Source organism: Cnephaeus nilssonii (genome assembly GCF_951640355.1).
Source record: "Cnephaeus nilssonii genome assembly, chromosome: 21".
Classification (NCBI taxonomy): domain Eukaryota; kingdom Metazoa; phylum Chordata; class Mammalia; order Chiroptera; family Vespertilionidae; genus Cnephaeus; species Cnephaeus nilssonii.
In genome coordinates, this window is record NC_137092.1 from 41,704,822 (window position 1) to 41,724,687 (window position 19,866).

The 19,866-nt window shown below is 58.4% G+C and overlaps 1 protein-coding gene across 1 annotated transcript in view; it reads left to right on the forward strand.

Moving 5' to 3' along the window:
- Nucleotides 1–2,479: 2,479 nt before the first annotated feature.
- Nucleotides 2,480–19,866, forward strand: part of LMX1A (LIM homeobox transcription factor 1 alpha) — a gene marked incomplete at both ends in the record, with an annotated part of 114,844 nt that continues 97,457 nt past the window's right edge. The window contains 2 exons of the mRNA XM_079761658.1: nt 2,480–2,555; nt 4,521–4,707. Coding sequence (XP_079617784.1) covers nt 2,480–2,555; nt 4,521–4,707 — 263 coding nt within the window. The remainder of the gene's footprint in view (nt 2,556–4,520; nt 4,708–19,866) is intronic.

Consider the following 19,866-nt stretch of genomic DNA (forward strand, 5'->3'; position numbering starts at 1 on the left):
GACGCTTCACCGAACACAGGCGACGGAGAGGGAACATCCCTCCCCCAGTTCAACACGTTTCATCTGTGCAGGACCTTCAGGGAATCCCAAACTCTGCTGGGCACTTACACATGTTCCTATGACGGTATGTGCCCTGTCTAACTTCTATTTTACATATTATCCTAAGAGTACTTGTACTTCATGTTTTTTCCACACCTCACTCTTCCTGGGGTGGCAGGAAGCACCAAGGACAGGTGCCAGGGGACATGCCACTAGCCATCTGGGCACCTCGGAGAACTCTCCCAGCCCTGCGAAGCCCCAAAGACGCACAGGAAAGCATGCTTGTTCTGCCCATGTCAGAGGTTTGCTGGGAAGATGGAGCATCATCGTGCAGTGAAAGGACCTGAAGGTAGAAGCCGCACTCCAATGTAAAGCCTGACGTTCTTTGACCCTTTCCACAGTTTCTCTGAAGCCATCCGTGTGTCTGCTGGCAGGAGGCACGTGCAGTGGCCAGCGGGGTCACCACCCCCTGGGCCCCTTGGAGCAAGGGTTGCCAGCAACTTTAAAAAAAAGCTGACCGTGTCCTTGGAGAAGGTAACAGAGCATGTTTGCTAAGTGGCATCTCGCCTGCGCAGGTTCACTTTGCCACAGTGCCTGGCGATTCTAATGCAGTCCTGTCAGCACAGTGAGAGGCCTGGGGAAGCCGGTGGGCCGGACATTCCTGGGGTTCTCAGGTGCACCCCGAGCCCCGCTCTCCTCACCTGTGATGATTGGGATAATAACTTCTCCACCCCAGAGGGTTGTTGTAGAGATGAAATGAGTTAACCAAGCTCAGCACAAAATAAATGCTGGCAAAATGTTAGCCAGCTGCATGCTTTATGGACTGTCCACCTGGGCCCAGCACCACGCCCGCCTCCTGGACACACAGACCATTAGGCCCCCGTTTCTGAGGTTGGGGGTGCATGCCCCCCAGATACTTGGCTTCCCTCTTGGGGACATCCCCCTTTGGTTTCCTGCTCCTTCCCACGTCACTGCAGCTCCTGTCCGAGTCAGACCCCCCCCCCCCTGGGCTGCCCAGGAGCCTCATCCAGGCTTCCTCATGGATCCCATGGCATCTGCACCAGCAGTCCCCAGTGGGTGAGGGGGTTTCGAGCCCAACCTCGGAACTCCAGGAGCCCTCTGGGTGACCAGACGGGGCTTGGAGAGCTGGGAGCTCATGGGAGGAAACTACGCTGCAAGTGGCCTCCACGCGGCCGGCATGAGGGCTGTGCAGCTTTCTCACTTGCAGCGGCGTGCGGGCCCGCGGAGCCGGTGGCGCGGGGAGCCCGGAGCAGGCCCGCGCGCCCCCAGGAGGCGATTACACGTGGAGGGAGGAAACTTGGCGGCCGGGGAGGTCTCCACGGCCGCGGGGCGCGCCCGGCAGAGGCCTCGCAGCCGGCTCGGAACAGGAGCGCGGCGGCCCCTCCGCGGGACGCGCTCCAGCCCCCTCCCCGAGCTCCCCACCCTCCCGACGCAGCGCTCTCAGCCGCCGCCCGGCCCAGCGGCCGGATCCGCCCAGGCAAACTGGGCCCGACCCGCACCCAGGACCCGGGCCGCCGCCGTGCCTCCCCGTCTCCGAGAAGCGTCGGCCCTCCCTTCGCCTCGAGGAGTGTCTGGGCGGGCGGACGTCCCGAGAAGGCCGCCGCCCGCGGCCACGTCCCAGCCCGGCCCGCGCGCCGAGGAGCGGGCTCCATCCCGGGCGCGCCGGAGCCGGCCGGCGGCTCCCTGCAGCCTCGAGGGCCTCCGCCTCCCGGGCCGAAGCTGGTCCCGCTCCGTCCGCCCGGCGAGCTCGCCCGTCAGGTAAGGGAGGCGGCCGCGCGGGGCTCCGGCTCGGGCGGGCGTTTCTGAAAGTTGATTTGAAATGCAGCCAAGAGTGCGCGGGGCCGGCGCGGCTCCGCCCCGAGGCGACTCCTCTGCTCCGGCAGACGTCCCCGGCACCGGCGGGCGGCGGGAGGGCGCCCCGTGCCAGAGTGGGGACCGCTGCTTCGCCATCTCGGCTGGGGCAGGTGAGGGCGCCCCGGGTCGTCCAGACGCGGGCTGTGGTGGAGGTCGTGGTCCCGCGTGCCCGGGCCTTTCACCCCATCCCACCCGAGAGCTGGGTTTCGGGGGGACGCCCCCGGGGCCCACGCAGTGGAGGTGGGGCAGACTCGGGCGGCGCGGGAACCCCGGGCTGGGCCGGGACCGGGTGGGGACGGGGGCAGGGAGGAGGAAGCGCAGTTGGGGGCGGAGGCCTGAGTACATAACGCGTTGACTTCGAGTGAAGTCAGATCAGTTGGAGCAGCTCGCGGTGACTCGCCTCTCCGCCCACCCCGCGCCCCTCCTGGCGGCCTCTGCCCTGCGGCTCCTGCCCGCCCCGGCCACTCCCCCGGCCGTTCCCAGGAGTGCGCGGCGGGTCCCGGGGGCACGGACGCCCAGAGCGGCGTTTCCAATCCTCCGCAGGTCTCCGCGGCCCGGCCCGAACATGCTGGACGGCCTGAAGATGGAGGAAAACTTCCAGGGCGCGATGGAGACCTCGGCCTCCTTCTCCTCGCTGCTGGGTGAGTGCTCGGGCCTCGCGCCCTCGGCGCCCCGCTCTCCGCCAGGCCCCGGGCTGGAGCCCGCTCGCTGGGACGCGCTGCGCAACCGGGGAGCCAGTGCCCCGCTTCCTACACTCCGCTGAGCGCCCGTCAGTCCGCCGGCCCCTCGGGTCCCTCCGGCTCCAAACCGACCGGGGACTTGGCCTCGCGCGCGGGCACCGCAGTCCCCAAAGCCGCTGCTCGCAGGCGTTTGAGTGACAAGTGATTCAAAACAACCAGGGCCGGGTTTTTAATCTCGGAGCTGATCGACGTCTCTCAAATGCCGCCCTCTCGGCGGCCTGGAGGCGCCGAGGCCGAGGCCGAGGCCGGGCGCCCGGGTTCCAGGAGGCTACTCGCGCCCACCGACTCCAGCCCAGGCTGGGCCTCCCCCGGACCAGAGGCTTTCCGGGCCGGTGGGCAGCGCAGCGGGATTAGCCTGCGCGGCGGGGCCCTCGCCTCGGCTTTAATTAACTGGGGCCGCAGCTCGTTCCCGCTTCCCGGCTCCTTCGGAGGGACCGCGGGGGATGGCGCGCCCAGGGCCGCCCCGGGACCTCCCCCGCCCAGTCCGCCCCTTGCACCTTTCAGGTTTGGGGAGCGGGCGCTTCGTTTGTCTGTAAGGGAGGCGTTTTCGTTTTGTCCTGTACTTGGCGTCACTGGGAACCGCTAGCGCGGGGCGAAGGCGGAGAGGAGCAGTTCCGGGGAGAAGCCCTATGGAGGGGAGCCCCGCAGCTCCCCAGAGAAAACAGTCTCCCGCACCGCGTCCTTCCCTCCCAGGGCCCGTCCCGAAACTTCCCGACTGCGGGCGGCCGGGAGGGGTGCAGGGCTCGGCTGGCAGGTCCCGGCGCGGGGCGCGCGCCTCCGCCTGAAGCGGGCAGCGGGGTGCGCCCTGGGCTCCACGGGCACGTCCCCGCCAGGAGTCGGGCAGAAAGAGTAGAGAACGTCCGCCCTGAGAAGCGTCTGGCCGCTCCGCCCAGCCTGCCCGCCGGGGCCCGGGCGACCGCGGCTCTCCAGCCCGGCGGCCCGAAGGGGAAGCGCCGGGTGTGTGACTGGGAACCGGGAAGGCCGGTCCTAAGGGACATCAAGCCCACGGCTAGTTCCCCGGCCAGGCCTCCTCTCAACAACCGTGAAACGTGCCAACAAAGGCGACCCAGCCCCCCGCCCCCACCCCCAAACTAAAGGACCCAAACCGGAGTCCGAGGCGAAGGACCCAGAGGGCCGGGCGCTGAGTGGGTCCGGGTCGGATCGCTCTCCCGCGGCTGCTGAGCCCGCAGGCTTCCCGGATGCACGGCCTGGTGCGGGCAGCACCTCCGCCGCTTCTTCCTCGGTTTCCCTTCTCTTTACGTTGATGCCTCGTTAGGAAAGGCCTGTCTGCCATTTGCACAGCGGCCCGGACGCAGCCGTTTGGGGCTCATTGGTTTGAACACTGAGTTTGCCTGGCGTGAGAGGGCACTTTTCAGTACGCGGGACTTTTTGGGACGAAAAGAAAATAAAAAAAAGTAAAGTCTTCTCTCTCAAAAAAAAAAAAATCTAGAACTTCGTTTTAGCAAAAGTAAAACAAAAAAATTGTTTTTATACACGCAGTTTTAATAAGTCAGTGGAGACTCAGAGGGCGCGATTTCATGACCGATAACCCCGGAGCCCAGGGGCATTGCTAGTCCGTAGTTTCGCAGGACGCGCACACCCGGGGAGGTTTGATAATTAAAGCCACTTACAGATGTCCTCTCCCTCCGAGAGCACACTGTAAACCTTCCGAGTTTATTAGAGGTGTCGCTTGGTTTGGCTTTTCTGTCTCCAAACCTGGCTGCGAGGATCACACGGGGCTTCCCGTCCGTGGTGGGGACTCGGGGACCTCCGCGGTGTGAGCGCTGCGGCCGGGCGCAGCCCCGGAGGGGGTGGGGGGCCGTGGTCCCGCAGGAGGCTCACCGAGAACCTCTGTCGCTGCTGCAGGCCGAGCGGCGAGCCCCAGGTCGGTGTGCGAGGGCTGCCAGCGGGTCATCTCGGACCGGTTTCTGCTGCGGCTCAACGACAGCTTCTGGCACGAGCAGTGCGTGCAGTGCGCCTCCTGCAAAGAGCCCCTGGAGACCACCTGCTTCTACCGGGACCGCAAGCTCTACTGCAAGTACGACTACGAGAAGTAAGTGCGCGGCGCCCTGGCCGCGACGGGAGCCCCGGAGCGCCGAGCAGCTGGGTGCCCGCCCCATCCTGCACACTCCCGGGCGGTGGAGAAATGCGCGGCGACACCCCGCCGCCCCCGGACTCGCCGGGGAGGCTCCCCTTTGTGGTCGGCGGGCCCACTTTTCAGTCCTCTCGGAGCCCCTGCCCCAACTTGGGACGCCCATCAAGCTCCTTCCCTCCAACCCCCTTCCCTGGGGTGCCCTGCGGGCAGCCAGCGTCTCCTGGCCAGTTCCCAGCCCACCTTACCACCCTCTGCACTCCTCACACGCCGATGCCAGCGGCGAGGCTGCTGGATCCCGAGGCCCCAGTCCCCTGCGCGGTCTCCCCTGGCTTTGCCCACTGGGGTCCCGACGGACTGCGCTCAGGCGTGGCGCTGCGGCCCTCGGAGCGTCGGTGCACACCCGTTTGTCTTTTCCCTCACTCTGCCTTCCCCCTCCCTCCGCCGGTTCCCCAAACCCCTCCGCCGCGGGGCTGCTGGGCCACCCTTGGGCCTGACGCAGTCCTGTGTTCCATCCCGCCTCCTCCTGATCCCCCCGGGCGTGCGTTTGGGCCACGAAGCAGGGGAACTTCCCTCCTGCGTACGGAGCGCCCCGTGAGCTTTGAGGTGAAGTAGGAGACGGTATTTGAGAAAGCGGATTGCTGGGAATCTGGACTCCTTGCTGCCTGAAGCCTGGGTGAGGCTGGGAGTGCCTTCGGGTTGGCTTTGAGGAGCTAAGCGGAGGGGGCCTGCGCTCCTTGTCAAAATGGCTAATTTACAGGGACGCTGACTTCACAGCGCCCCAGAGGCAAACTCTGGCTGTGTCTGTGCTTGGGACCGGTCTGTGTGGCGTGGACGCGGGAGCCTGCGGGGGAATTCCACATTGGTCGCTGGTGAAGGAACGGGGCAGCGCTCTGAGGGTGGTGGAAGGGGCTCCTGTGCTGGAAAGCTGTGGGGTCCTGCTGCTAAAGACACAGTGAGGGGGTGCGCAGCAGTCTCCGTGGAACGAAAGCACCGGGAAAACGAATGTGTTCCTCTCCGTGTCGCCGTGTTTGGGTTTCACTGTGACAAAGCTGTGAAACCTGTGAGCCCACACCAAATACTCTTTCTGCCACTCAGTGCTGATACACTCAAGTTCACCCCATGTGGATAGAGTGCAGGGCATGGGATGTGTTTTGAAAAGATACCTTTACATTTTCAGCACTAAAAACACGTGTTTGTTTGGGGTGAGCTGGACGATGCAGAACAGCATAGAATGAACGCGCGTGTGTGCGTCGGTGTGTCGGTCATGGTTGGCACTGAAGACAGACAGGCCTGTGTCTCCCCGGCCGTCTGCTCGCTGCTGCAGTGTCTCAGCGGAGGCGCGATGTTTAGGTGATGGAGCAGATTTTGCCCACAGGAGTCTCACCTCCGGAGAAAGCTCCTGTTGCCTGGAGGGGGTGGGATTGTGCAGACCCAATCTTTATCTTTCTGCTTATCGACGATTACCGAAATGTCCACATCCTTGGGCAGAACACTAGCAGATTCAACAGCATTGGAGCTTAGGGAAGGGATTTGGGTTGTGAATTCCTATTCTGTTTGTTAAAAAAAAAAAATCAGACAAGGCTTGAGGGTCAACACAGCTGTGTGGCTGGTGGTCTCCTTTAAGAAGCCAGGCTGTGTCGAGAGGAAGCTGTTGTAGGCCCTTCACACAACCATGTCCTCCACCTCAGCCCCCAGGCTTGGCGGTTGGCTGATTAGCCCACTTAGGGTCCCTTCTCCCCTCGAAAACCGTTTCTGTGGAGAGAAAATTGCAGGGATCAGTTAGCCAGCTGTTGGCCAGAGCCAGGAGGGTTTGGAGAGGAGGGCGAGCAGCCACGCTGTTCAGAGAGACGGCGATGGTGCTGGGAGGGCTTCCATTTTAATTCCAACCAACGTTTCGGAAACGCAGACGTCCGAGCCGGGTGCTAGGACGCTGAGGCTCCTGCCTGTGCCCCGCCTGTCAGTTGCTTTTCTGGATTAATTTTATTCCCCCTGTCCCCCTCCTCCTCTATCCCCCACCCCACTCCCATTCTTCTCCCAACAAAACGGGGTTTTAATATATTTGACCATCTCCATGGTGTTAGTCTGCATGGTGGGAGAGAAGGGAGAGGATTGTTTCTTTGTTTTAAAATTGGTCTCAAGACAAACTCCTTTATTATTGCCCGGAGCTGCTTCTATGTGCAGGGCAGGGCTGGGGGGGGGGGGGGCGGGCTGCTGGGGACTAGCCTCAGTCTGCCCTCAGGGGCCGTGTAGCCAGACCCTTGCCCATCCTGCCCTGGCCACCAAGTATTTCTGGAAAGCCCTCCTCCTGAGAGTGCAGGCGGGAGCCGGGCGCAGTGTCCGGATGGCCAGGCACTTACCCTTGAGAGGAATACAGTCCAATTTTAGATCCGAGTCACGAAACCGAAAGCTCGTCTCCTCTCTAACACGAGCATTTGTAAACATCATTTTGCTTTTCTTTCACTGGATCTTTTAAAAAATTGAGGCCCGGCCAGGGCAAATGGAGAGGAAAATATGACAGAAGTTGAAGTGGTTGGACATGATGGTGGTGGATTGTGGGGCGCGTCATAGAAAATGAGCATCCGGGAGGTGTCCATGTCTCCAAACCCATGAACTCCAAATGCTCTTTCTAGACACCACAGTGACGAAGCAGACAGCTGCTGTGCATCCCGGGCGCCGTGCGCACCACGCTCACGTTCACCAGGCAAGCTTGTCACGTGTGTTTCAGCCACTCGTGTGTGCATTGCTGGCTGTTGGGCAGTTTTGCACTTGAATTATTAGCTGCCTGTTCCTGGTGTCAGGCAGCCAGTTAAAGAGTGAAATTTCTCCTCTATCAACTAGTCATCACACCTTCTCGATGTCTGATTAAAAAAAGGAACTGATAGAGGTACCTTAGGCATACGGCCACTCATTTGAAAGCTCCAGGATGCGTTGTTAGACATTCTGTCCTGCGCGAGGATGCCCCGAGGAACAATTCATCTCCTAGTCATCCAAAACAAATAGGCATCGCGAGCCCGGGCGGAGGGCGCAGACTTACACATGTCCAGAAATGAAGAACTGGGTGTGACCTTTGTTGTTCTTGACGAGTCACCGAGAAAAAAGACTGGCCCGGTGGGGATAACTCCCAGGATTGGAGAGGTCAGGTGGGCGGCACGTTCACAGGACGCTGCGGGTGCGGGTGGTTAAGGACTGGACCCAGCCGTCTTCCGGGTTCCCGAAGTGAGCAGACGACCAAATACTGCCCAGCCTCGGGACTTCTATTTCTAGAACTGCTGGTCCCTATGGAACTGAGTCCTGCGATGTGGGTAGTTGGGAGTTTTCCCTAAGTTTGTCCCAAACAAATACTGCAGCTGGACTGAAGTGGAAGCAGGAGAGGCTGCGGAGCAGGGGCGTGGGTCACCGTGGATCCCAGGCCTCCGGATGGGCTCCCGGTGCACTCAAGTGGACGCTGTGTCCACCCTGCGCCTGGCGGCTCAGCCGCATGCAGGGCATGTTCCCCTCACCTGTGCGGTTTATCATCCTCCCGAGATTGCGCCGGGCCGTCTGGGATGGAAGTGCTGTGGTCCGGGCTGCTCTCCCAGCAGCATAACGCCTCACGTGTCAGCAGATCGCAGGCCTGGGAGCCTCTCGGCCGACCCCGGGCCTCCCCTGCTTGTGGAGCAGACCGGCTCTGCGAAGACTGAATCGGGGCTCCGCACACATCCCTCTGAGAACCTCTGTAGCATCCTGTTTTGGACTTGCTGATTGGCAGCCCCTCGGCGAGGATGGCTGAGGGACTGGCCTCTGTTGGGACCTGAATGAACTGATTGTGAGTTTATTAAGGTCAACGAGGATGTGCAGGGAGGGCGGTTAGTTTGGTTTTGTTACTGGGACACTCCGTGGAGATCAAAATTGGGCCCACAGTTCCTCCTCAAAGGAGCCACCCGTGAAACGACAGAGGCCACTGTTGCATTTTTGCTGCACTTTCTCTGTGGCTGGCCCCCGTCCTGGCATAATAAAATGCAAGGGACACAACAATCAAACACAGCTAGGTCATAAATTGCCGTCTGTGTTAAATTGCTGGGGGCTTAGCCTGGAATATGCAGGGCCATCCCCAGGCTGTGTCCGTGTGTGTGTGTGTGTGTGTGTGTGTGTGTGTGTGTGTATGTGTATGGTGTGTGTGTATGTATGTGTGTGTGTATGGTGTGTGTGTATGTATGTGTGTATGTGTATGGTGTGTGTATGTATGTGTGTGTATGTGTGTGTGTATGTGTGTGTATGGTGTGTGTATGTGTGTGTGTGTATGGTGTGTGTGTATGTATGTGTGTATGTGTATGGTGTGTGTATGTATGTGTGTGTGTATGGTGTGTGTGTATGTATGTGTGTGTGTGTATGGTGTGTGTGTGTGTATGGTGTGTGTGTATGTGTGTGTGTGTGTGTGTGTGTGTGTGTGTAAGACGTCCTTCGTCTTTTATTTAGTGGGTGATTGGAAACAGTCCTCGCTCAGAGGTGTTTTCTTTTTTGTACATATTGGTCCCCGGGCAGGACTTTCTTGGAATCCAAGACTTAAAATTCTGAAATAGGATCAGAGAGCAGGCGGAGATATTCGTGGAGTTCTGGGACCTCGAGAGGAACGTCGCCTGTGAGGGGGGCTCGTGGGTTCCTCTGATTCTCGCGTAAGTGGTGCGCACTAGGAAGGGTGATGGACCGGGCGTGCGGTCGGGGACCTTGTCGTCCCCCTGGCTACGCTGTGCCTATTGCTCTTCTCCGTTCAGTGGCAGGGACTTTTCTGACAGTTCGCTGTTTGTCGGGCTTTTTAGTTTCATTTTTCCTATTTACGTTTTTGTATTCACCAAAATCCTGTTGGTAATTCTAGAGACGTGCCCTCACTGTTCCTTCTTAATTCTGGGAGGTTTTTGCAAATAATGAAGACGTGGTGTGTCTCCAGCGAGAACAATTCCATTTATTAAATTATCAGCTAATTATTGTTTCATGGTCAAAGAAATGTTTTGGGTCCTAGTATTTAGAAGTGAGAAAATAAACAAGGATTTAGAATACTCATGATATTACCAGAAATTTAGTAAGGCTTCTTAGACTAAATGCATACATAAAATGTCGTTATTGAATTATATCGTTTAAAATACCCCCTATCGAGTCACGTTAACTTGATTATTAAGCTCAGAGTTACAACACATGGCAATGCATTATGGGGGAAGTGCAGTCACAACCACCATAGAAAGAGTTAAAAACCAGTCCTGCCTTCACTCTGAGCTCGTACATAGCTCTCCTTGAATGCTTTTCAACCTTTTTTAAACATCTTCCTACCGTGGATTTTTAAGTGCCTTTCCCGTCTTCAGAGGGGACTCCTGGTGAGCAGGTGAGCTAAGGAGGTAGGGCTGCATGGGGCACTGGGCCTGTCCGCTGTGGAGCCCTCGTGTCCAGCACACCTGTCTCCCCCCCAGGAATACCCGTATGTTTTTCTGAAAGTATCTTAGCGACACGTGGAGCAGGGTTCCTGCCAGCAGCCTTCCGGACCTGGTTGGGAGGTTGGTAATTTCAGGAGCGAAGAGTAGAAACGTTCTGGAGGCGTCGTTAGAGGACAGAGAGACAAGGCGTGTCTGCTTCTGTGCTGCTTTCTGGGACCACAGAGACCGTGGCTGGTACCTCTGAGGTCTCACACTCTCTCCTTCTCGTCTTTGCCTAGTGTGCACCGGGGCGTCCCTATCACAGGTAGGACTAGCTATGTCTTTGCTGACCCGTGTCGCGGCAGCTCCGTGTCCCTGTCACGTATGAAGGGGAACCTCCCCAACCGCTCTGCTGAAATGAAGCGAACACCTTCCAAATGTCAAATTGTTATTTTAGTCAAGCACGCTCATCTGTGTCTATATTTTTAACCGAGATGAAATTAATAAAAACAGCTATGGGCCTGGCATTCATTAGCAGGAGGATTAGAGCTCCCTTGGCTGAAAAGGGGGTGCAAACACTTTAATCTTGCTACATGTTTGCTTTCTCACTCCTGGAAATAAATAAAACCCGACTTAGAACAGGGATCACGTTCCCTCCGGCTTAGCCCACAGGCGAAATGCCGCAGGAACCTGGAGCCTCGGGAGGAGGCTATGGAAGGAATCACACCGCGGTCCCACACCAGTGCCCGCCTGCGGTACACCTGGCCCCGTCACAAATAGTCTGGGTGTTACAAAAGGTTTTTTTTCTTCTTTGTTTTGGTTAATCCTCACCTAGGATATTTTTTCCATTGCTTATCAGAGAGAGTGGAAGGGAGGGGAAAGGCGAGAGGGAGGGAGAGAAACATCAATGTGAGACACGGATTGGTTGCCTCCCGCACGCACCCCGACCAGGGGTGGGGAGTGAACCCACAACCCAGATACACTCTTAAATGGGAATCAAACCCAAGACCTTTCAGTGTGCAGTCTGATGCTCTAACCACTGGGAACACCAGCCAGGGCACAAAAAGATTTTAAAAAATATATTTTTATTGATTTCAGAGAGGAAGGGAGCGGGAGAGAGATAGAAACATCAATGATGAGAGAGAATCATGGGATCAGCTGCCTCCTACATGCCCCCCACTGGAGATCGAGCTCACAACCCAGGCATGTGTGGGAATGGAACCATGTCCTCCTGGTTCATAGGTTGACGCTCAACCACTGAGCCACACCTGCCAGGCACCAAAGGGGTTTTAAAACCTGTGTCTGTGCAGTGCGTTGCCATGGTGACCCTCGGCAGCTGAGCCGAGCTAGAATGAATGAAACTGTGCCAGACCCCCTCAGTGCCCCATCACGACACGACTACAAATACGCCCCGCACCGAGCTTTTCCTGGCCCGCTAGCTGGAGTCACGTGAGGGAGCCGGGTCTCTTCCAGTCCTCCGAGATGCCAGTGGGGACCCTATTTTTGGGTAATAACTGCCTTTTCTGTTTCTCCTGTCTCTGCAGCCTCTTAGATTGGGGTTTCACCCTCATTACTACATAATGGACGAGCCCTGACCGATGCCTAGCCACTGTGGACTGGACTACCTGGCACACAGGCCCAATGAGGCTCTATAAAAACAGCCTTAGCGTCTGGCATCGCTGGGAGTGGGCCCCGTGCTGCACAGGGTGGACAGGAGCAGGCTCACGGTTGTTGGTACGGACAGTAACACGATAATTAAATGAGAACACATGAATATGCTCTGTGTGTGTCAGGCACTCGCACTGTAACCTGCTTCCCCGCCCCGTCTATCTGGAGGGCGTCTCTGGCCCCTCCCGTCAGCCCCCTCCCGTCTATGGAATTCTATTTACTTGACTCAACGCAGCCTGGGGTAGTCCTCAGACGCCGCCTCCTGCGCTGCCTCGCTTTCCCCAGCCTGCCTGTGGATGGCTAGTCCTCGACGTCCTCGCTTGGATGGAACAAATGAGTCTTCAATGCGCGAAACGATGGCCCTCCCTGTCCAGGACTCAGCTCAATAGTTGCTGAGGTGTTACTCTCAGGTTTGCAGGATCCCATGGCCGTGACTCGGGGTGACCTTTAGGGGCCCTGGATGCCCTTCTGAGTGTGCCGGTGCCTTAGCAGGTACGGGGTGATGTGCTGCCCCGTAGGGGTGATTTTTGGCGGGTTCGAGAAGTGCCTGTGTGAGGCCGTCACCGGAAACCAGGAGGCGCCGTCCTTCGGTGTGAAGCCTGGCTGGGCTCTGAGCGGGGGAGGCATCCCTACTCTCCCGCCTCCCTGCTCCTCCGGCTGGAGGACCAGCCCTGATCTCTGGAGCCCCGGGTTCCACGGCTGCAGTGAGAAGGGCGCCATGGAGCGGCCCACCTCCTTCCCCACCTCCTCCGGGATAGCAGTGACAATTCCCAGCCTCCCCTTCAAGCCTCAGGGGCCTTTAAAAGGATTTTCCAAAACACAACACCCACCCTCCCAGCCCCCCCCCCCGCCCCCCCCCCCCCCCCCCCGACTCTAGATTAGCCTCCTAAGCACCTGGAAGTTCCTTTAATACCCAAAGCTGGGCCCCTGGGGACTGTCCCCAGCCACGCTTCATTCCTCACATTGTTGTCACTCCCTGGGAGCAAAGGAAGGCCGCTCCCTGGCCCAGAATCGCCGCTCTCTCTGCAGGAGGACCTGAGTGGGAGCTGGTGCCTTGGCCTGGGCCCCAGCTCCAGGGGAGAAGAGGTGGGTGTCCTCGGGGCGGAGGCGGCCCAGAAAGGGCAGCAGGCAGTGAGGGGGGAGGTGTGGCGTGTACAGTTGGGGAGTGTGGTTGTCCCGGACCCTCTGCCAGGCTCTGGGGAGAACCCAGAGTAGCGGGGGCTCCGTTGGGTTTAAAGGTCAGTCCTTGCTCTGGGGAGGCCTATGGCTTTGGGGGCCCTTTTGTCTGGGACCCACAGAGACGCGGGAGGCCGGTTTCTGCTCACGCCCAGGCATCGCTGGCCCGCACGGTCTGGAGATGGATCCCTGTGGCCACACCTGCCTTCTGCCTGGTGTGCTGTCTGTATCCTGTCCTCCTGCATACATCCCACCCTCCGTCCTTTCCGCTTCCTGCCCCAATGCCGGCTCGGCTCCGGGCAGCCTTCTGGTTTCCACCTCAGAACAAATCCTGTTAGCCTAACGACCGAGAGTTCCCCCGGCTGCCGCGCTCCTCTCCCTTCCCCTCCTCCCTCACACGCTTCCTGGGACAGGCTTTCCTACTGTGCGCGCATCCCACCACCGTCATGGGGACACACTGGCCGTGCCCGGAGGCGGGCTTTGGAAATCCAGAGGGAGGGAGGCCCAGGGGACCCTCCCTGCTGTCTCTGGCTGAGTGTCCCTGGTCCCTGCTCCCATCTTGTCTCTGGGGCTCTCAGCCCCTGCACCCCTGGATTCAGCCTCAGCTTTCCAACCCCATGCTCAGGATCTCAGCCTCGCCTTCTGGCTTGCCTTATGCACGGAGCCCATTCTGTGACCTTGTAAATTTCAGGTCGCCCTGTGTGCAGGCCGGAGCCGGCCTCAGCCAGCTGCCGCACTGCGGAGACGCTATGAACTAATCCACTGGGACACACGTGATCATTTGCTTTTCTTCCAAAGATACTTTTTAACTGAGGGCTCCCAGGCTGTTCACTCAAAGGAATGACTCGCTCATGACAGAATGTAGGGCCCAGGATGGGCCGGTGAAGGAGATGATTTTGGGCAGAATGCAAATGTCACTTTGCAGGGCGCTCCCCTGATTGCGTCCCCGTGAGGCCGGCGGTTCCGCACGCTCGCCTCTTCTGGGCTTTATTTCTTGTGTGCTCTGTTGCTGGTTGGGATCTTCATTTCAAGAGTCACAGGTGGGAGGGGTTAGACGGGGCTGTGAATAATTTGGGATTGCACAGCTCTGCGCATTATTAGAAAAGTAATGTGAAATGCACGTCCAGAGATGTCCACACCACACTGTCCTCACCTCTACAAAGGAGTAGAATAACAACGCCCCCGTAGGGCTGTTGTGACCGTTACATAAGATAAAGCCTCTGTGGAAGATGGAGAACTGAACAGGGCTGGTGCTGGTGCTGGTTTGTTAATGCGAGCAGAAGAAGACTCTTCTCAGGAGCCACGTGCAATGGCAGTGCCGTGGTGGAGCGCGTGGGCTCCGTGTCTGTGACCCAGGCCCTGCTCTGGTTTACCAGCTGTGTGATCGTGGGCAAGGGTCCTACCTTCTCTGTGCCCGTTCTCTCTCTCTAAAATGGGGACAGCAACAGTCCTCCCATTGGGTAATTTTGGAGTAATACTTGTAAAGTGTATAGATCATTGCTCAGCTTGTAGAAAATGCCATAAAAGGATTTGCTAGGAAAATTATTCTATCTAATAAAAGAGTAATATGCAAACTGACCGAACCTCTGCTACACACACAAGCCACGCCCACCAGCCACACCCACCACCCAATCAAGAGCGAATATGCAAATAAACCCAACAAAGATGGCTGCGGCAACAGAGTGCAGGAGGGAGGCTTGGATTTCCCAGCAATGGAGGAAGCTAAGCTTTCCGCCTGCCCTTGCCGGCCTAGGCCTCCACTCAAGGCTACAAAGTTTCAATTATAGAAGATACATAAATCCCAACAGAAATGGCTGCCGCCACAGAGCAAGCAGGAGGCTTGGCTCTACTCCAGGCTACAAAGTTTCAATTGTAGAAGATAAATAAATCCCAGATACCAGGGCCTCCGCTTGGGTCGCCGGGGTGTGTGGCCGGCCTGCAAACCACCACAAGCCCCTCGCCCAGGCTGCCCCACGCCCCAAGTGAACCCACACTCTGATCCGGGACACCCTTCAGGGCAAACCAGCTGGCCCCCACCCATGCACCAGGCCTCTATCCTATCTAATATAACAGTAATATGCAGATTGACCATCACCCCAACACACAAGATGGCTGCCCCCATGTGGTCAAAGATCCTGCCCCCATGTGGACACAAGATGGCCACCACAAGATGGCCAGCAGGGGAGGGAAATTGGGAGGGACCAGGCCTGCAAGGGAGGGCAGTTGGGGGCGATCAAGCCTGAAGGGGAGGGCAGTTAGGGGTGACCATGCTGGCAGAGGAGGGAAGTTGGGGGTGACTGGGTCTGCAGGGAAGGGCAGTTGGGGGGTACCCAGGCCTGCAGTGGAGAGCAGTTGGGGGGGACCAGGCCTGCAGGGGAGGGCAGTTAGGGGTGACTAGGCCTTCAGGGGACGGCAGTTAGGGGCAAACAGGCTGGCAGGGGAGCAGTTAGGTATCAATCAGGCTGGCAGGGGAGTGGTTAAGGGGTGATCAGGCTGGCAGCGGAATGGTTAGGGGGTGATCAGGCTGGCAGGCAGAAGCGATTAGGGGCAATCAGGAAGGCAGGCAGGCGATCAGTTGGGACCCAGCAGTCCTGGATTGTGAGAGGGATGCCCGACTGCCCGTTTAGGCCCGATCCTACCGGGTCCCAGATTGGAGAGGGTGCAGGCTGGGCTGAGGGACACCCCCTGCACCCCGTGCACGAATTTCGTGCACCGGGCTTTTAGTCCTATCAGAGGGAATATGCTAATTGAACATCATACCCTCACAAAGATGGCGGTGCCCACAGCCAATAAGGAGGGAATATGCTAATTGACTGCCACACCCTCCAAGATGGCAGTGCCCACAGCCACAAGATGGTGGCACCCTATCCCCTCAGCCCCACCAGGGCAGCAGGTGCACAGCACAGCCAGGCCTGCCCCATGTGCCTGCCTCCAGAGTCCCCCAGTCCCCTCAGCCCCCACCTGCCCAGGGCTGGCCTGAGGCACAGGCAAGCCTCAGATGGTGGCTGCCCAGCCGCCCAGGGCTGCCCGAGGCTCAGGTAACCTGGGCCGGCTGAGGCTTGCGCTGCCGGCAGTGGCAGCAGCAGAGGTGTGATGGAGGCATCACCTTCCCCTGATCGCTGGGTCACCTCCTGCCCCTGAGGGCTCCCAGACTGTGAGAGGGGGCAGGCCTGGCTGAGGGACGCCCCCTCCAGTGCATGAATTTTCATGCACTGGGCCTCTAGTTTCCTTTATAATTTTCCAAAAGCCTCATACATATCATGTCCATGGGACCTCACACACATTTAACAGTTAGGTAAGCGTGCCATTTCCCTGCATTTTGTGGTTGAGGAAAGTGATGCTCAGAGAGGTCCCAGGTGCTGCGGGCCATCCCAGCCACCAGCTCAGGTCCAGTGCCTTTCCGCTCCTCTCCCATCTGCTGCGTGAATTCTGGTGCGCACAGCCCGAGAGGCACCGTTGCCAGTCTGTCCTGTTGAACCATCTCTCAGACAACTAGTCCCACCCACCAGGTACCTGCGTGGCCAGCTGCTCAGGCCTGCGGTGTTGGAGGAGGGCCGTGGCTGTGGGGTGCCTGTGTGTGTGTGTGTGTGTGACCGCTGCCATGCCCCCCATCGCTCCTGCCTGTCCTGCCCATTCGCCCCGTCCCCGCCGTCCCTCATCGTGGCCGCTCTGCCTGCCGGGAGAGTGACAGCAAGGTGGCGGCGTCCTTGGTCCTCCTCTGGGTTCCCAGCATTTGCCGTTGGCGACTTGCCCTGGAGCCCCTCTGCACACTTGGGGGAAGGGCTGTGTTGTATCAGATCTGGAATCTTTCAGAATAACTTCCCCGGGGACCCGGATGAGGCCTGTCCAGGCTCCCTGGGGACTGGGCTGGGTTGCAGACAGGCCCGCCCAGTGAGAAGGTCCCCTGTGCCCGGGGGACTCGTTCCAGGCTGTGGATTCCGTCTTGCTTATTGCTTGGCCTGGCTGGATTGGCAAAGGGACAGTGGGGCCTTGGTAGGTAAGGAAATTACGGTAAGTATTCCTGAATTGTGTTATTTCTCTCACCAGTACTGACACTTGGTTCTCTTAGTTCTGGTCAATTTCAGAGAGATGAAATGTCTAGATGATGAATTTAATCTCTGTAAACTGGCATTTAATGAAACCAGCGGCTTTGGATCATACTTCTGAAAACTGGGATGCACTTGACTAGTTGTATGTGGATTTCTCAAACTGAGACTTCCCTGGATGCTTAAACAGTTGGTTCATTTTTTTTAAAAAGTATATTTTATTGATTTTTTTACAGAGAGGAAGAGAGAGGGATAGAGAGTTAGAAACATCGATGAGAGAGAAACATCGATCAGCTGCCTCCTGCACACCCCCCATTGGGGATGTGCCCGCAACCAAGGTACATGCCCTTGACCGGAATCGAACCTGGGACCCTTGAGTCCGCAGGCCGACGCTCTATCCACTGAGCCAAACCGGTTTCGGCTAAACAGTTGGTTCATTAATGAGATCACCAACATCCTCATCAGACAGACCTGGTGGCTCCCTGCCGGGCCTGGTCTGTAGGAAAGACTAAACAGAGCACAGGTGTGCTCTGAGCCAGGAGACTGCGGAGGGACAAGAAACAGGTGCTCAAAAAGAGTAAAATGGCTTAAAGGGGGCGTGGCCAGGGGACCGAGACCAGCCCTTGATTGCAAACCCCTGGGCTCTGTCTTACTACGGGCTGCTCCCTCTCTTCCCTGTGCTCGCCGGGGTCTGAAATACATAATTATTTGTTGTTTGTTGCCTGTCGGTGTCACTAGATCAAAAGCTCTGAGTTCAGGGACTTTTCCTGCTTCTGTACCGTTTAGTTTTGTTTGACGCTCGTATCTCCAGCGTCTTCACGGTGCGTGGTGCATGGTAGGTATTAGACAAATGCATGTTGGTCCCGTGGGTAAGCCAATCACAGAGAGTTTGTTGTTGAGAAAGCTTCACAGAAGCGGTGACAGACAATGAACAACAAACACAGATGCATTTCAAACTGGGGCGGCGCTTCAGGTGAGGCCGTCCTGTGGACGTACGGAGGGCGCCCCAGGGTACCGCGCCGGCTGAGAAGAGGGCCGAGGGCGGGCAGCAGCAGCGCTCAGGGCCCCGGGACGGGCGATGGTCTGGGAGGGGGTGACGCAGGCAGGGGTCTGAAAGACGGCAGCGGCGGGGACTCTCAAGAAGCATGGCCAGCTCTTTGCCCTTGGACTTGGCAGTTAGTCATTGGCAACCTGATCCAGAGTCCTTGTCAGAGGCACGGAGGGGGCAGGATGGCGTTTTACTGGGCTGGAAAGTCCAGAGAACCAGGGAGCAGAGAGAGGCTGCATCCAGCTCTTCTGAGAAGTCGGGTTGGAGGAGGATGAGGCCGGGTGGGGAGATGTTTTAGAATGGAGTAGTGTGAGCTTGCTCGGTGGCTAAGGCGAGTCTGGCCAGGAAAGGGGGAGGGTGAAGACCCAGGAGTGAGGGGATGTCCACTTGCTAGAGGAGGAGCCTGGGCGGGTCAGGGACAGCTGGCACGGGCTCTGCCCTGCCTGGCCTTTCCCCACCAGGCGTTCCTCTGTTCTCTGCTCTCTGTGGACCCGCCGGAGCTGGTCACTGACGGGGCTGGCGGGGGTGGTCGGCTCTCCATGGCTCTACGGGGCCTCCCTGCTGGGGCCTCCTACCGGGGCCTCTGCAGCTTCCCACGGGGCTTCTCCCCAGGGTCGCCCTGGCTCCCGGGCGGCAGAGCGAGGCTCTGGCCTGAGTCCTTCAGACGCTAGTCTCTGGGTGAAGCTCACTCTCCACCCTCTTCCGTCCCTGCTCCTCCTCCGTGCAGAGCTCCGTGTGGTCGGAGCATGGTCCCAGGGTCCCTGAGTGGCGACTCCAGAGGACAGAGGTGCCAGCCCCCGCAGGCCAGGAGCTTGGCCACCAGCTCACCTGCATGCCTGCAAGCTGACAGGCTTTTGCTGGCTGTGACGCTCAGGAATTCTGGGAGAAGGGACTCCCGCGTGGGGACACGGTCCTGCTGCTCACCAGACCACAGTGGCTGCTGCCACTCATTTTGCAGTCTTGTCCACGCAGGAGGCTGGTGACCTGGCGGATAACCCAGCGTCAGTCCTGCCTCTTCCTTGGCTTAGCCGGCAGACCCAGGCGAACACCTACCCTCTGAGGTTGTCCCTGGCCTTGAGCCCTCACCACCCCCCCCTGCCCCCGGTGTGAAGCATGAGGGGATGAGGGGAGCAGTGTGTGGTTGGTGGGAACAGTCCCCTAGGTCGAGGGCTGTCATTTCCATGTGGCCCTAGGAAAGAAAAGGTGACAGGTCACAAGCACCAAACCTCTGAACTTAGAAGGGAGTGAACTCAAGATTGGTGTTACCAAGGACGCTGTGACCGCACATTCAGAGGGAAATGGGTCGATGATGGGTTATTTGACACCATAGACACCAGCTGATTCATGAAATGAATTTTTCTGCTTGTGGACCGGCAACAAGAGTTTCGATCGAGCTCCATGGCACAAGGAGGGAGACTGTAGTAGAGGCTGCAACACTTAATGCTGTATTACTTCTCAGTTTCCCTGCCGACAGTTAAAAGAGTAAGGGCAAATGGACTGCCCCCTTTTAAATGGCAGCACAGACATGGAGGGGCTGTCGGAGAGGCATCAGGAACGAAGCCTAGTTAACCTCAGCTCAGCCACATGGTCTCCATCCCGGGCCTGTGCCCCAGCTCAGTTACTAAGTGGTTAAAGGACTTCCCGGGAGCTCACTTAAAGTGCAACGGAGACCAGCCTGGCAGGGCCCAGCACTCAGCCCTCCCAATGGGCGCAGCGTGGCAGGGCCCAGCCCTCCCGATGGATACAGCGTGGCAGGGCCCAGCTCTCCCGATAGACACAGCGTGGCAGGGCTCAGCCC